Source organism: Dermochelys coriacea, chromosome 9 (genome assembly GCF_009764565.3).
Source record: "Dermochelys coriacea isolate rDerCor1 chromosome 9, rDerCor1.pri.v4, whole genome shotgun sequence".
Taxonomy (NCBI): domain Eukaryota; kingdom Metazoa; phylum Chordata; order Testudines; family Dermochelyidae; genus Dermochelys; species Dermochelys coriacea.
In genome coordinates this window covers 45,706,119-45,721,550 of record NC_050076.1, presented here as the reverse complement: position 1 = coordinate 45,721,550, position 15,432 = coordinate 45,706,119, and the positions used below count along the sequence as shown (strand labels likewise).

Here is a 15,432-nt window from a genome sequence, read left to right as displayed (position 1 = left end):
TTGCTTACCAAATCATCTCCCTCAGTATGTGTTGAGCATAAACCCTATGCCTATATTTGGTAGCCATGGATATTTTTTTCTCTTGTTTTGTTTTTAATCATTAATCATTAGAGCCATGGCTGACGTTTCATCAAGGAGGTCTGAGGATATAATATTGATATGAGTGGAGCTTAGAGCTAAATGACTATATGAATTGACCCACAATCCAATATGTCCTCCTCCATACCAGTTAAGTATGCAGCTTTTAAATATTAGTGCTCATATTCTGCAGTGAAAAATCAAACTTTTTCAGCATAGAAATGCTGAGTAGAGGCAAATCTCACCCTTCTTAAATATTGACCTGGAGGTGCTGAGGACCTGCATCTCCTAGTGAAGTCAATGGCAGTTGTAGATGCTCAGCACCTCTGAAGTTCAGACAAAAAATAGTTAATTGGGTCCATGTCTGTCATCTAGACCAATAGTGACAGATTTAACTGGATACTAACTCCTGTCCTGGAACTATCTATCTCCCCCATTACAGACAGTGAAACTGAGAGGGGGACATATGCATGAACCATGTAGAGGAAAACAGCCAGTATTATGTACATACCTCATAGCATATACATCTTAGAGATTTCCTTTCCAGTGGTTCATCCATGCAGTGGTGCTCAAAGAAGTCTAAAGAATGTGGAGAAAGTCACTGAAATATTACCCAACATTAAAAATTCTGTTAGTGTAATGTCTTATCACAAAAAAATGCATGTATTTTGCTCAGCATATTATTCTGAAAGGTTTGCACAATGGGATGTATTTCTCGTATTTTCATGTTTGAAAATATTTATTAATATAAACATTTCATAGAATCATAGAACTGGAAGGGACCTCAAGAGGTCATCTACTCCAGTCCCCTGCACTCATGGCAGGACTAAGTATTATCTAGACCATCCCTGACATGTGTTGGTCTAACCTGCTCTGAAAAGTCTCCAGTGATTGAGATTCTGCAACCTCCCTTGCTGCAATTTAAGCCCAGTGCTACTTGTCCTATCCTCAGAGGTTAAGAATAATAATTCTTCTCCCTCCTCCTTGTAACAACCTTTTATGTACTTAAAAACTGTTATCATGTCCCCTCTCGGTCTTTTTTCCAAACTAAACAAACCCAATATTTTCAATCTTCCCTCATAGGTCATGTTTTCTAGACCTTTAATCATTTTTGTTGCTCTTCTCTGGACTTTTTCCCATTTGCCCACAACTTTCCTGAAATGTGGCTCCCAGAACTGGACACAATAGTCCATTTGAGGCCTAATTAGCGCGGAGTGGAGTGGAAGAATTACTTCTCATGTCTTGCTTACAACACTCCTGCTAATACATCACAGAAAGATGTTTGCTGAGTCTACCTCTCAGTCTACTTCTCAACAACTGCCTTATTGAAATGTAATGTTCTATGACACAGCAGAATGAGATCCAGTGTCAAAAATAGCTGATAATATCCTTCTCAATACTGACTTAACAATTAAGATAAAAGAGTTACTTTTTAGTATTAATTATCTTTGAGAGACTTATTAGAATTGTTTGTCTAAGTTATAATTAACAAAGGATCTGTTGTCTTAAAGTGGAGGAAAGTGGTTTAGATTTAAAATGCAAGCCTTGCCTCTTTGATTAGACTTTTCTCCAGCAGTGACATAGATACATAGATACTAAGGTCAGAATGGACCATTCTGATCATCTAGTCAGACCTCCTGCACAGTGCAGGCCACAGAATCTCACCCACCCACTCCTACAAAAAACCTCACCTATGTCTTAGCTATTGAAGTCCTTAAATCATGGTTTAAAGACTTCAAGGAGCAGAGAAGCCTCCCTCAAGTCACCCATGCCCCATGCTACAGAGGAAGGTGTAAATTTGTAAAATCTCCAATTTGCCCTGCAGGAAAATTCCTTCCTGACACCAAATATGGCGATCAGCTAAACCCTGAGCATATGGGCAAGATTCACCAGCCAGATACCCAGGAAAGAATTTTCTATAGTAACTCAGATCCCATCCATCTAATATCCCATCTCAGGGGATTAGTCTTATTTACCCTGAATATTTAAAAATTAATTACTTACCAAAATCCCATTATACCAACTCCTCCATAAACTTATCAAGTAGAATCTTAAAACCAGACAGATCTTTTGCCCCCACTGCTTCCCTTGGAAGGCTATTCCAAAACTTCACTCCTCTGATGGTTAGAAACCTTCGTCTAATTTAAAGTCTAAACTTCCTGGTGGCCAGTTTATACCCATTTGCTCTTGTGTCCACATTAGTGCTGAGCTGAAATAATTCCTCTCCCTCTCCTGTATTTATCCCTCTGATATATTTATAGAGAGCAATCATATCTCCCCTCAACCTTCTTTTAGTTAGGCTAAACAAGCCAAGCTTCTTAAGTCTCCTTTCATAAGACAAGTTTCCCATTCCTCGGATCATCCTAGTAGCCCTTCTCTGTACCTGCTCCAGTTTGAATTCATCCTTTTTAAACATGGGAGACCAGAACTGCACACAGTATTCTAGGTTTGGTCTCACCAGTGCCTTGTATAATGGTACTAAAACCTCCTTATCCCTACTGGAAATGCCTCTCCTGATGAATCCCAAAACCGCATTAGCTTTTTTCACAGCCATATCACATTGGCAGCTCATAGTCATCCTATGATCAACCAATACTCCAAGGTCCTTCTCTTCCGTTACTTCTAATTGATGCGTCCCCAACTTATAATTAAAATTCTTGTTATCCCTAAATGCATAATCTTACACTTCTCACTATTAAATTTCATCCTATTACTATTACTCCAGTTTACAAAGTCATCCAGATCCTCCTGTATAATATCCCGATCCTTCTCCGAATTGGCAATACCTCCCAGCTTTGTATCATCTGCAAACTTTATTAGCACACTCCCACTTCTTGTGCCAAGGTCAGTAATAAAAAGATTAAATAAGATTGGTCCCAAAACCGATCCCTGAGGAACTCCACTGGTAACCTCCCTCCAGCCTGACAGTTCGCCTTTCAGTAGGACCCGTTGCAGTCTCCCCTTTAACCAATTCCTTATCCACCTTTTGATGTTCATATTGATCTGCATCTTCTCCAATTTAACTAATAATTCCCCATGTGGCACGGTATCAAATGCCTTACTGAAATCTAGGTAAATTAGATCCACTGCATTTCCTTTATCTAAAAAATCTGTTACTTTCTCAAAGAAGGAGATTAGGTTGGTTTGGCACGATCTACCTTTTGTAAAACCATGTTGTATTTTGTCCCATTTACTATTGACTTCAATGTCCTTAACTAATTTCTCCTTCAAAATTTTTTCCAGGACCTTGCATACTACAGATGTCAAACTAACTGGCCTGTAGTTACCCGGATCACTTTTTTTTCTTTTCTTAAAAATAGGAACTATATTAGCAATTCTCCAATCATTCGGTACTACTCCTGAGTTTACAGATTCATTAAAAATTCTTGCTAATGGGCTTGCAATTTCAGGTGCCAATTCCTTTAATATTCTTGGATGAAGATTATCTGGGCCCCCCCATTTAGTCCCATTAAGCTGTTTCAGTTTCGCTTCTACCTCTGATATGGTAATATCTACCTCCATATCCTCATTCCCATTTGTCATGCTACCATTATCCCTAAGATCCTCTTTAGCCTTATTAAAGACTGAGGCAAAGTATTTGTTTAGATACTGGGCCATGCCTAGGTTATCTTTAACCTCCACTCCATCTTCAGTGTTTAGCAGCCCCACTTCTTCTTTTAGTTTTCTTCTTATTTATATGGTTATAGAACCTTTTACTATTGGTTTTAATTCCCTTTGCAAGGTCCAACTCTACTCAACTTTTAGCCTGTCTCACTTTATCCCTACATGCTCTGAGCTCAATTAGGTAGCTTTCCTTGCTGATCCCTCCCATCTTCCACTCCCTGTATGCTTTCTGCTTCTTCTTAATCACCTCTAAGATGCTTGCTCATCCAGCTTGGTCTACAACTCCTTCCTATGAATTTTTTCCCCTTTCTTGGGATACAGGCTTCCGATAGCTTCTGCAGCTTTGATTTAAAGTAATCCCAGGCCTTTTGAAATCAAAAACCCTAGTTGCAGATTTATTTTTGTTAATCCTTCCATTTAGTTTGAACTGAATTAGCTCATGATCACTTGAGCCAAGATTGTTCCCTACAACCATTTCTTCTATGAGGTCCTCGCTACTCACCAAAATTAAATCTAAAATGGCATCCCCTCTAGTCGGTTCAGCAACTACTTGATGAAGGAATCCATCAGCTATCGCATCTAGGAAAATCTGAGCCCTATTATTATTACTAGCACTGGTCCTCCAGTCTATATCTGGGAAGTTAAAGTCTCCCATGATCACGCAGTTTCCATTAGTATTTATTTTATTAAAAACATTAAAAAGGGCTCTATCCATATCCAGGTTAAATCCCGGAGGTCTATAGCACACCCCAAGCACTATCGTAGGAGAGGCTTTACTAGTTATCTTCCCCAATGTAATTTTTGCCCAGACGGACTATCTTATCCATTGCATCGCTTATTTCTTTACATTCTACCTCATCATTGATATACAATGCTACTCCACCACCTTTACCTTTGTTTCTGTCTTTCCTAAACAGCACATACCCTTCAATACCTGTAGTCCAGTCATGACTACTATTCCACCATATTTCTGTTATCCCTATAATATCTGGTTTCACTTCCTGCACCAGTAGCTGTAGTTCCTCCATTTTGTTACCTAGACTCCTCGCATTGGTGTACAAACATCTTAATTTTTGCTGTTTGGCCTCGCTCACATTTTGTACCCTATTGGGCAGAGTCATTCTACAGCCAGTATAACCTATGACTAGTATCAACACCGCCCTCGCTCCTTATATACATTCTCCTACCCACGGCTGTATCCTTTCTTACTTTGTTTTCTTCCCTCAATGCTAAAATCTGGCATGGAGATTACCTGGACATCTCACAACCATCTCCCCCAAATTCCTAGTTTAAAACTCTCTTTATCAGTTGTGCCAGCCTTGATCCTAGAAGTCTATCTCCTTCCCCACTCAAATGAAGTCCATCCCGAGAGAACTGTCCTCTGTCCGTGAATGCCTCCCAGTGGCCATACATCCCAAAGCCCTCCTTATAGCACCGCTGCCTAAGCCATCTGTTGACAGTCATAATCTTGTCACACCTTTGTTGCCCTTCTCTAGGAACAGGTAGGATCCCACTAAAGATCACCTGAGCCTCAATTTCCTTAAGCGTCTTCCCCAGCCTAGCATAGTCTCCCTTGATACTTTCCAGCGAGAATCTGGCTGTATCATTTGTTCCCACATGAAGGATAATTAGGGGATTCTTTCCCGCTCCCTTTAGGATCCTTTAAAACCTCAGGTCTACATCCCGTATCTTAGCACCCAGAAGACAGCACACCCTTCTATTCTCAGGATCAGCTCTAGTTACAGGCCTGTCTATTCTTCTCAATAAAGAGTCCCTTATCACATAGACCTGCCTTTTGCTGGTGACAGTGCTATTCTCCAGTCTCTCCCCTGTTCCCTCCGGCTGCAAGTTCTTTCCATTCCTGTTTTCCCTTATAATCCTCTTCAACCCATCCTGTATCCTCCTGGGGCTCATATTTGGTGTAGTCTCCCTTGACTCTTCTGCTTTTCCTATAGGATTAGCCTCTCTTCTCTTCTTCCTTACCCTTCCACCTTCAACAAGTACCTGCTGAGCCCCTTCTTCATTTTCCAACTCTGCAAACCTGTTCCTAAGCTCTATTTCTCCTTCTCTAGCCCATCTTTTCCTCTGCCTGGTTCTTTTAGTCACATGCTTCTACTGACCACTTTCCTCACCCAGTCTCCCCTCAAAATTCCCCAGCCCTGCTTCCATCTGTGAGTCTGAGCTTTTCTCTTCAGATACCTCATATCTTTGCTCCATCATCGGCTCAAACCCCTTCCTAAACTCAACCAGACTTTCCACCTGCATCTCCAAACCTCAGATCTTTTCCTCCATCAGCTCTATCAGATGGCATTTCATGCAGAAAAAACTCTTACCAGGTCCCCCCTCCAGGATCATGTACATACCACAGCTTCCACATCCAGTCATCCTCAATGTGTCTTTCACTACAGGAGTCACTCCCACAGCTGCCTCCATATCTGTCATCACCTTCCCACCTAAACCCTGTTAATCTGGGAAACACAAGCCACACCAAACAGACTATCCCTCCCAGCAAAAGCAAACCCCAAACAAGCACCACAATACAAACTCCCCTGTTTACAGCTCTGTTTGCTAGCTCCTGTGCCACTGGCTGGCTACCTTTATAGACCCTCTAGTCAGAAGCCCCACCCCCTAATCAGGGCTCAGCTGCTCTCCCAGAACAAAGCCCCACTTCCTAATCAGGGCTCAGCTGCTCTCCCAGCACAAAGCCCCTCCCCCCCCAAATACTAAAAATACAAAACCAAGTACAACTACCTTCTCCTCCAACAGAACTCCCACTCAGACTCCCCTGTTTACAGCTCTATTTGCTAGCTCCTGTGCCGCTGCAGCTGTCTGGACATCTTCTAAGGAACCACCAACAATTAGCAAATAGAAGGCAAGAGCAAACAAACATGCACATCAGAAACAAAGGAGGCTTTGAGAATTGCCCCATCTAGGAAACAGATCTCTCCAATTTTTGTACAGAGTGAAGATACCACAGTGATAGGTGCCTTATCTGAGATAGATCATGAGAGATTGTACTTTGTAGCGGGTGGGGAGAAGAATGGTGTAGATCATTATGGTAGATGGTATTTGGGGGAAGGGGTTGGAAGAGACTATTGTTTTGGGAGACTTCACTTCATAAGAGATGCACTTCCTCCACACAGTGACCAAGAACATCTGAAAACCTTTATCTACTGAAATTTATATAATTACAGATGAGTCTACATCAGATGTATAGGATGTGACATTTTCCATGGTCTACTGCAGAGAAGTATGTCAGTATCCAGCATCTCTTATTTAACAACTTCCTTAGTCAAAGATATATTGGTTTTTTTTTCTGTCTTTTTTCATAATTTTAAAGGTGGAAGAATTAACAGCCGTGATGTGTGGATTTATAACTCTCAGCTTAACATTTGGATCAGAGTTGCTTCCCTAAACAAAGGCAGATGGCGTCATAAAATGGCTGTCCTTCTTGGTAAAGTAAGAGAAATAGTTTATTACTTATTGTAGCTAATACATTTCCCAAATATAAGCAAAACTTAAATGTAAAACCATGTGTAACTATTTAGAGTTAGACTGCATTCCCCATCAACTTCTATTGCTTTTAATAACCAATGAATTATGGGCTCAGTCAGGTTGGCAGTGTCCATAGAAGTTAAACTGATGTTTCCCGAACTTTTGATTCTTCTTCCAGTGCTTGTTCATGTCAGTTCCAATCAGGTGTGTGTGCACCGCATGCACAGTCGTGGGAAAGTTTTCACTTAGCAGCTCCCGTTGGGTCAGTTGTGGAGCCCCCTGGAGTGGTACCTTCATGGCACTCAATATATGACCCTGCCGACCCAGCCCTTCCTCAGTTCCTTCTTACCACCAGTGACTGTTGTTGAAACTGCGGTCACTTGCTTAGCAAGTGCTTCCCTTAGCGTTCTTTCATATAGTTAGCTTAGCCTAGTTTAGCTGTAGTTAGTCTTAATTGTTAGTGTATATATTGTATATAGTGAGGTTTGGGGGCGGGGTTTCCCCAAACCTCCTTCCCCCCCCATCCCCCTTGGGCTCCAGGGCATGCCGCGAGCGCAAGGCTTTAAACCCTGCAGAACCTGCAGCAAGCCTGTTCCAACAAGTGACACCCACAACTCATGTCTAGGGGAGGCACACCAGACAGAAAGTTGCAAAATCTTCAGGGTTTTCCGTCCCAAAACTAAAAAGGAGCAAGATTTCCAATCGAAGTCCAATTGGACTGCCAGGACCCCGCACCGAGTGCGTCCAAACGGAGTGCCCCACTTCAGTACATGACACAGTGCCAAGGAAGGACTCTAGTCTAAGAGCTCTCCAGCACATCAGGATGCACAGACAACCCGGCACTGCTCACATTCACCAGTGCCATACAAGTGGCATAGAAAAGCCGACAGTGGATGCTCCCCAGTGCAGAAAACAGCGGGACCTACAGGCACGGTACCAGGGCGTCCCGTGGAACCCTCAGTATACAGGCAGCAAGAGTGGGTGCCATCGACTTCAGTTCCCACGAGGGGACTGTCGAGTCTGGCACACAACGACTCCTGGGATGGGCAGTGTCAGGGGGAGGAGTTGGAGTTACCCTCCACCCCGGACACTTTTGAAGCCTCCAGAGACTTACCAGTGATGACGGCTCCTCAGCCCCTGGTGATCAGAGATAAGCATCACCACGACAGCCGCCATCTAGAGGCAAGCCGGCCATGATGCAGCGGTCACCCTCTCCTGCCCGGCACTGTTTGCCTCGGCACAGCTCCAGATCGCCACCCTCAAGGCACCGCTCTCCGGCACCAGACTCCATGAGGGGTTCCCCAGCACCAGTGGCACGACGCTCCCCAGTACCAACAAGGAAGCAGCAGCAATCCCCGGCTCTGAGAGAGAATCGGCACCAGACTCTCGGCACTGGTCCCTCAGCACTGGACCCCCAACACCGGATTCCTGGTTTCGGTTCCCAGCCCAGGAATCTCGACACCTGTCCCTTGCATCCTTGGCACAGGTCCCCAGCGCAGTACCATGCAGCACCACTATGGTCATCTCAGTCGAGATCCATGTCTTTGGACTTAGATGTGACTTGTACTATTCCCGTCGCAGTAGGCATAGATCTGACAAGCGATGGAGGGAGACACCAATGGCATGGCAACCCCAGTGGCAGCCTCCGGCGCAATGGCCTTTTTGGACCCCCTGGGCTTACCATCAGGCACAGAGCTCTTTTTCCAGGGGCTCCCGTTTGGTGGCCTCGGAGCCCAGACCACCCCAGATAGGCAAAGATTGGCCTATGCCTCATGGTTCCGAGGCGACCTTGGTGCAAGCCCCACAGCCGGTCGCTACCAAGGCAACTCTGAGGCACAACTCATTGCAAGGCCAGGCTACAGTCACTACAGAGGCCCCAGATGCCGAAGAGGAGGAGGTCAGGGAGCCAGAGGGTCAGGAGGATCCCGTATCACCTCTGGTCTCCTTATCTTCATCCCCAGATGAAGCAGTGGCAGGACCTTCAACCTCGGGCCCTCCTCCAATTGACCACAGGGCCCACCCAGACCTTCGATGAAGGATTGCCCGTAACATGGGGTTACAGGCAGAGGAAGTGGTCGAACCCGAAGTCCCCATGGTCGACATCCTTGCGCCAGAGGGACCGTCTGCCACTAATAAAAACTATCCAGAGCAATATTTAGACTCTGTGGCAGACTCCTTCCTCAATCCCGCTCACCACTGGGGGGGCAGAGCACAAGTACTTTGTTTCTTCCAAGGGATACGAATATCTGTTCTCTCACCCACAACCATACTCCCTTGTAGTATCAGCAGTCAATGAGAAAGAGAGACGGGGCAGCAAGGTCCGGCCCCTAAATCCAAGGAGCCGAAAAGGTTGGACTTTTTCGACAGGAAAATCTACGCAACTGGGGTCCTGCAGCTGAGGATAGCTAACCAGCAAGCTATCCTCAGCAGATACAACTTGGTCCTCCATGTCGAAGCTTAAGGAGCTGATTTCACCAGGCTCCAGAGCTGAGTTCTCGGCTATCATTGATGAAGGGAAGGCAGGGGTGCAAACCTCCCTCCAGGCTTCATTGGACTCAGCGGACTCAGCCGCCTGCACCCTTTCCTCAGGAGTAGTCATGAGGAGGAACTCATGGCTATAGGCATCCAGGTTGCCCCTGGAGCTGCAGCAAACCCTGCAGGACCTACCAATCGAAGTCACAGGGTTATTTTCAGAGTAGAATCCAAGCTGCACCGTCTCAAAGACTCCTGGACGACTATGAAGTTGTTGGGTATGCACACCCTGGCAACCCAACTACAGCATTTCAAGCCCTAACTACTACAACATTGCCCATATCCTCCTCATCCGAGGCAAGATTTTTATAAGCGTAGGGGCAGGAACAACAGGCTCAAACCTTCCAGTCCCACTTCAGGGCAGGGCCAAAGCCCAATCAAACCTTTATCTGGCTCTAAAAAGGCCTTTTGAAGGGATGCCTGAGGATGGCTCACTCACTATGACATTGGATCCTTCCCCCATTTTATGAATCGTCTATCCTACTTTTACAGTGCGTGGTCCCAAATAACGTCGGACTGCTGGGTTCGTCACACAGTAGAAGTGGGATATTCTCTCCAATTCTGCTCCTCCCCGCCCTCTCAACCCCCTTCCCCATCCCTCTTCAGGAACCCTTTACACAAGCAACTCCTTATCCAGGAGGTGCAAGTGCTCCTTGCAACAGGGGCAGTGGAGGAGGTTACTCAGGAGCTATGGGGCAAGAGATTCTATTCCCGTTATTTCCTAATCCCCAAAGCCAAGGGATGTCTCAGACCCATCCTAGACCTGCTAGGACTCAACAAATTAATGATAAAGTTGAAGTTCTGCCTAGTACAATTATCCCTTCTCTGGATCCGGGAGACTGGTACGCTGCCCTAGATGTGAAAGATGCGTATTTTCACATAGCCATTCGACCGGCACACAGACGATTTCTCTGGTTTGTGGTCAACCAAAAACATAATCAGTTCACGGTCGTCCCCTTCGGCCTGTTAGCAGCCCCTGAATGTTCACTAAGTGCACGTCTGTCGTAGCAGCCTTCCTTCAAAGGAGGCAGGTGCAGGTATACCCAAACCTCGATGACTGGCTGCTCAGGGGCCACATCAATGAGCAGGTGGAGTCTCAAGTCCAATTAGTCAGATCTGCTTCCAACAGATTGGGTCTCCTCCTCAACGTGAACAAGTCAACCTTGTCACCGACCCAAGGAGTAGAGTTCATCGGGGCGCTGATGGACTCAGTATGGGCAAGAGCATTTTTGCTAGAGACCCGATTTCTGGTCATGACAGACATGATTCAAGGCCTCAGGCAATTCCCGACCACCACAGCAAGGGGATGCCTGAGTCTCCTCTGCCACATGACAGCCTGCACTTACATGGTCCACCATGCCAGATTAAGGCTCAGACCACTCCAGGCGTGGCTCGCTTCGGCCTACCACCTGGGACGCAACAGTCTGGATGTAGTGTTCATGGTGCCAGGGCAAGTACTCAAGTCCCTCCAATGGTGGTTCGACCCCCGGGCAGTCTGCAAGGGAGTTCCATTCAACAGCCCCCAGCCCTCCTTGTCCCTTGTAACGGACGCATCGGCTCTGGGATGGGGCGCGCATTCGGGAGATGTACAAACACAGGGCCTATGGTCATGGGAGGAGCTTCCCCTTTATATCAACATCAAGAAGCTCAGGACAGTACGGTTAGCATGCCAAACCTTGCAGGCCCAGCTACGAGGGCAGTGCATGGCGGACAACACCACTGCCATGTTTTACTTCAACAAGCAGGGTGGATCCCATTCTTCCCCCCCATGTCGAGAAGCCCTCCAGCTATGGGAGTTCTGCATAGGATGCCTCCAGGTGAATGGAGTGGGCTATCTCCCAGGAGTGCAGAACAAATTAGCAGATCACCTCAGCAGATCATTCCAAAATCATGAATGGTCCATCCATCCAGATGTCATACACTCCATCTTCCAAGGGTGGGGGTTTCCCCAGGTCGAACTGTTCGGAACAACAGGAAGTGTCCAATGTTCTGCTTCTTCCAGCGTCACAGTCCTGGTTCGATCACGGACACGTTTCTGCTTCCCTGGGGAGGCCGCCTGTTATATGCCTTTCCCCCGATTCCTCTCATGCACAAGATACTTCTCAAAGTCTGCAGGGATAGAGCAGAGGTAATTCTGGTGGCCCTGACAACAGTGGTACACCACACTCCTGGAACTGGAACTGTATCTGTCCCATTGAGTTATCTCTGCATACCGATCTGATCATTCAGGACCACGGTTGCCATCATCACCTGGACCTCCAGTCCCTCCATCTCATGGGTTTAAACCCCATGGAGCTTCTGTGCTCAGAACCAGTAAGTTAGGTCCTATTTGGCAGTAGGAAAACCATCTACTAGAGCCACATATCTAGCTAAGTGGAAAAGGTTCACTTGCTGGTGTGCCCAGCAGCATACACCTCCACTAGAGGCATCTATACCTGTACACTCATTCTAGAGTATCTTCTGTACCTGAAACAAGGAGGACTGGCAGCGTCATCCATCAAAGTACATCTTGCTGCTGTCTCAGCCTTCAACCCGGGAGTGTCCAGTCAATCGGTATTTGCTAACCCCATGGTAGACAGTTTTCTCAAGGGATTGGAACACCTACATTCTCAGACCAGACAGCCTGTCTCAGTATGGGACTTCAGTCTTGTCCTCTCCAAATTAATGGGGCCCCCTTTTGAGCCAATAGTGACTTGCTCCCTTCTCTATCTGTCGTGGAAGGTAGCCTTCCTGGTGGCCATCGCATCAGCTAGAAGGATGTCAGAGCTAAAAGCCCTTACCTCCAATCCACCCTACACGATCTTCCACAAGGATAAGGTGCAACTCAGGCTTCACCCCACCTTTCTTCCCAAGGTAGTGTCACTCTTTCATACTAGCCAAGACATTTTTCTTCCTGTCTTCTATCCTAAGCCTCATGCCAGTAGTCGAGAGCAGAGGCTACGCTCATTGGGTGTTCGGCAAGTGCTAGCATTCTACATCGAGCGCACTAAGCCATTCAGGAAGTCGAACTAGCTGGTCGTAATGGTAGCAGACCGGATGAAAGGGCTCCCTATCTCATCTCAAAGAGTATCTTCCTGGATCATGTCCTGCATCCGCACGTGCTACCAGCTGGCCAAGATCCCAGCCCTGGCACTTACAGCACATTGCACGAGGGCACAGACCTCGTCAACGGTGTTCCTGGCCCAGGTCCCGATACAAGAAATTTGCAGGAAAGCAACGTGGTCCTCGGTGCATACATTCACCACTCATTATGCTATTACCCAGCACGCTAGAGATGATGCAGCATTTGGCAGAGCAGTGCTCCAATCAGCATTTCCTTAACTCCGACCCCATCTCCGGGGTGGAGCTTGGGAGTCACCTGATTGGAATTGACATGAACAAGCACTCGAAGTGCTTCTCATAACTGTTCTTCGAGATGTGTTGTTCATGTCCATTCCAATACCCACCCTCCCATCCCTCTGTCAGAATAGCCGGCAAGAAGGAACCGAGGAGGGGCCAGGTCAGCTGGGTCATATATTGAGCGCCATGAAGGCGTCACTCCAGGGGGCTCCGCAGCTGATCCGACAGGAGCTGCTAAGGGAAAACTTTCCGACAACTGCACACGCAGCGCGCGCACATCTGATTGGAATGGACATGAACAATACATCTCAAAAAACAACAGTTACGAGAAGGTGAGTAACTGTTTGTTTGTTTTACAATGGAGCACTGTTCTGGTACATTGTGGAAGAACTAAAAGGAGATTAAATGTTATGGGTACAAATGAGCAGTAAATTACACCTCTTCATAAACACAGAGGTTAAGCATATGTCCAACAATGATTTGGTACATAAAATAAAACTGGGCCTCAGACATTTTTATCTGCAAATTCTTCACTTATGCAGCCACTAACTCAAATTGATCATGACTTTAGCAGAATATCAGATCCTTTTTATTTAATATTCTGCATGTATATTGAACGTTTAAATCAAAATATAAATCAATAAAGAAACTCTTATTCTTGCTGCATTTCCAAAGGCCTATTTTATTTATAAACAGGTTTCATTCATGAGTGTGAGTGGTGATTATATATGCTCATCAGTTAACTGTAGTATGTAACTTCTTAAAGATAACAGCACCTGCTTCAAGTTGGGATTGACCTGAGGTGAACAAATTGAGCAGACAGTATATCTGTCAATATGCTAATGGTAATATATTTGTGAGTCAAGATAGTTAAGACCAAAGATAGTTAAGACTAAAGCAGACTGTGAATAACTTGAAAAAGATCTCACATAACTAAGTGATTGGGCAACAAAATGGCAAATGAAATTTAATGTGGATAAATGTAAAGTAATTCACATTGGAAAAAATAACTCCAACTATACATACAATGTGATGGGGACTAATTTAGCTACAACTAATCAGGAATGAGATCTTGAAGTCATCGTGGATAGTTCTCTGAAGACGTCCATGCAATGTGCAGCAGCAGTCAAAAAAGCAAACAGGATGTTAGGAATCATTTAAAAAGGGATAGAGAATAAGATGGAGAATATCTTATTGCCCTTATGTAAATCCATGGTACGCCCACATCTTGAATACTGCATACGGATGTGGTCTCCTCATCTCAAAAAAGATATACTGGCATTAGAAAACGTTCAGAGAAGGGCAACTAAAATTAAAAGGGGTTTGGAGCGGGTCCCATATGAGGAGAAATTAAAGAGGCTAGGACTTTTCATCTTGGAAAAGAGGAGACTAAGGGGGGATATGACAGAGGTATAAAAATTCATGAGTGGTGTGGAGAAAGTGAATAAGGAAAAGTTATTTACTTGTTCCCATAATATAAGAACTAGGGGCCACCAAATGAAATTAATGGGCAGCAAGTTTAAAATAAAAGGAAGTTCTTCCTCACACAACGCACAGTCAACCTGTGGAACTCCTTGCCTGAGGAGGTGGTGAAGGCTAGGACTATAACAGGGTTTAAAAGAGAACTAGATAAATTCATGGAGGTTAAGTCCATTAATGGCTGTTAGCCAGGTAACAAATGGAGTCCATAGTCTCTGTTTGTCAGAAGGTGGAGATGGATGGCAGGAGAGAGATCACTTGATCATTATCAGTTAGGGTTCACTCTCTCTGGGGCACCTGGCATTGGCCACTGTCGGCAGACAGGATACTGGGCTGGATGGACCTTTGATCTGACCCAGTATGGCCATTCTTATTTTCTTATGAGTCTCTTTTTCTTATACTTATGTGATAGGCAGCCAGGTAAGAAAATACGTGATCAAAAAGTAAATCAGAGGAAAGAATGTAATTTTAGATAGTAGGAAAGTGAGAAGTAAAAAATTGAGGAGAAACCGTTAAGTTAAATGGAGTTTTTTTTATTTCTGAATATAATTTGTAATATCAGTGAAGATAATCATAGAGATTTCTTATAGAGCATGTTCAAGTAAGAATCTAATGTCCATATTTGTAACATATGTTCAGGTGTCCATTGGCTCCAGTATCCCTACATACCAATGTATGGCTGCTCTCTTGAGATTCTTTAGCTTAGTATCTTAAAAGGCAACATTCCTGTTCTTCTGTATAGACGCTTTCTGGGGGAAAAATCTATGCATTCAAAAATACACAAAACAGAACTGAGGCACTGAAGCTTTGAATGAGTTTACTCCTATACTTGCTTAATTAAAACTGGAGATAAAGATAAAGAAGATGCTATTTTCTCTTTGTTTT

At 45.0% G+C, this 15,432-nt stretch overlaps 1 protein-coding gene across 6 annotated transcripts in view; it reads left to right on the top strand.

The window, feature by feature from the left end:
• KLHL24 (kelch like family member 24) overlaps window positions 1-15,432 on the top strand; it is a 51,136-nt gene that overhangs the window by 24,936 nt on the left and 10,768 nt on the right. For all 6 annotated transcript variants that reach the window (XM_043492967.1, XM_043492965.1, XM_043492966.1 and 3 more), the window contains one exon: window positions 7,043-7,161. In XM_043492967.1, the coding sequence (XP_043348902.1) occupies window positions 7,043-7,161 (119 nt within the window). The remainder of the gene's footprint in view (window positions 1-7,042; window positions 7,162-15,432) is intronic.